Source organism: Antrostomus carolinensis, unplaced genomic scaffold (genome assembly GCF_000700745.2).
Source record: "Antrostomus carolinensis isolate BGI_N321 unplaced genomic scaffold, ASM70074v2 scaffold31987, whole genome shotgun sequence".
Lineage (NCBI taxonomy): Eukaryota > Metazoa > Chordata > Aves > Caprimulgiformes > Caprimulgidae > Antrostomus > Antrostomus carolinensis.
In genome coordinates this window covers 1,472-3,111 of record NW_010325827.1, presented here as the reverse complement: position 1 = coordinate 3,111, position 1,640 = coordinate 1,472, and the positions used below count along the sequence as shown (strand labels likewise).

Here is a 1,640-nt window from a genome sequence, read left to right as displayed (position 1 = left end):
GCACGCCCGTCGGATACCAGGGAAATTCGGGACGAGGTTGGAAGGGACACGCATCTCCTAGTAAACCACGTTGGCGGGGCACCACGGCGTGTCGGGGTACAGCAGGCAGTGCACGGAGCGGAACCTGTGGGCAGAGGAGCGATGCTGAGCACGGGGCGGTGGTGGTCCAGCGGCACCCCAACTCAGGAGGGAGAGGGTCCCCCCACCTCACCTGGACGGGTCCTCTTCAACAGAGAAGGCTCCCTTCATGTGGATGGAGTTGCGTTTGTTTTCGAACATGCCGTAGCTTAATGTCACCTGGGAGAGGAAACACAGGGGGTCAAGCAGCTGATGTGGCCAAGAGGATCAAGCAGGGGCTTGGGGGGGGCTGCAAAATTCACCCCTTTTCCCACAGCTTCTGGTCAGGCTCTGCATCACCCCACAGGGATGGGCGATGGGGCTTTCCCCCTCCACTGAGGGTTTGGAAGCAAGTCAATCAATATCTCAGCTGCAATGCCTCATTTTTAGGTGACATCATGAAACCAGCTGATGATATCATCCATCCCAACCCCTCCACCCATCCCAGGGCATCAGGACAGGGATACCTGTTTGTGGATCTCCGTCTTGGGCACCTGGTGGAGATTCTCCAGGTGCGAGTGGAAGAGGTTGCTCCGGATGAGCTTCACCCCCAGCACAGACTCAATGATGTAGCCGATGGGGCTGATGGTGCAGTCGTCAGGCAGGCGGATCTTCTCCGCTGTGCTCATGAAGTGGCCCCCACTGCAGGGAGACAGAGAGGAGCTGCAGAGGAGCAGAGCCTGGGGGGGATGTGGGCACTCCATGGAGTCTGGTCTTGGTCAGTGGGTGCCCACCTCTAGCTCTAATTAAAAGTCAATTAGAGCTGGGGGAACTGAGGTCCTTCCCAGCTTGTTTCTGAGCCCCCTGCAGAAACCCCCACCAAGGCAAGGAGAACAAGGTGGTAGGACACAGTCCAACGTCCATCCCCAAAGATGTTGCTGCTGCTTTGTGCCCTGCTGGGACCATGATGAGTCCCCATGAGGGAGCAACACCAATGCTCTTACCTGGCCCATGGGCTCATCTTCAGCGCCAGCCCCCGGCTGATGCAAAACCCTGCTCCGCCCGTGGCAAACCAGAAATGCACAGGGTGCTGCGAGAGAGGGGAAGCAAGGGCAGTGAGACCTCCTGCCACCAACTGGAGAGCAAACCCCAGCCCAAATTAAGCCAGCCCCAACCTCTCACCCCCTCCTCACCATCTTGTTCTCACTGATCCTCTCCGTAGCCTGGATGGGCCGGTCCAGGCTGGGCTTCCCGATGTAGATGTCCTGCGTGTGGGGGTAGCTGGAGAGCAGCTTCACCAGCATCCGCACGTTCACATAGTTGTCATCGTCCACGTGGCAGAACCACCTGTGGTGTCAGCAGTGTCTCAGCAGTGTCAGGCGGGGCCAGGGCAAACTCCCAGACCCTATATGCTGCGGTATGGCCCCAGAAATGCCAACAGCCTCTGCCTACACCACGTCCCCCACCCCACAGCCCCGCTGTCCCCCGTGGCAGCCCCGGGCACCGCTTACTTTCTGCCGGACTCAATGAACTTGTCGTACTCCACGACCATCTTGCAGGAAAGGGCCTGGCGGCTGGGGGGG

At 59.3% G+C, this 1,640-nt stretch overlaps 1 protein-coding gene across 1 annotated transcript in view; it reads right to left on the bottom strand.

Moving 5' to 3' along the window:
• Window positions 1–57: 57 nt before the first annotated feature.
• The window catches only part of LOC104527619 (beta-1,3-N-acetylglucosaminyltransferase lunatic fringe), a gene marked incomplete at its 5' end in the record, with an annotated part of 2,552 nt that continues 969 nt past the window's right edge, over window positions 58–1,640 (bottom strand). The window contains 6 exons of the mRNA XM_010171389.1: window positions 58–124; window positions 212–297; window positions 585–759; window positions 1,062–1,147; window positions 1,251–1,404; window positions 1,569–1,631. Of these exons, the coding sequence (XP_010169691.1) occupies window positions 58–124; window positions 212–297; window positions 585–759; window positions 1,062–1,147; window positions 1,251–1,404; window positions 1,569–1,631 (631 nt within the window). The remainder of the gene's footprint in view (window positions 125–211; window positions 298–584; window positions 760–1,061; window positions 1,148–1,250; window positions 1,405–1,568; window positions 1,632–1,640) is intronic.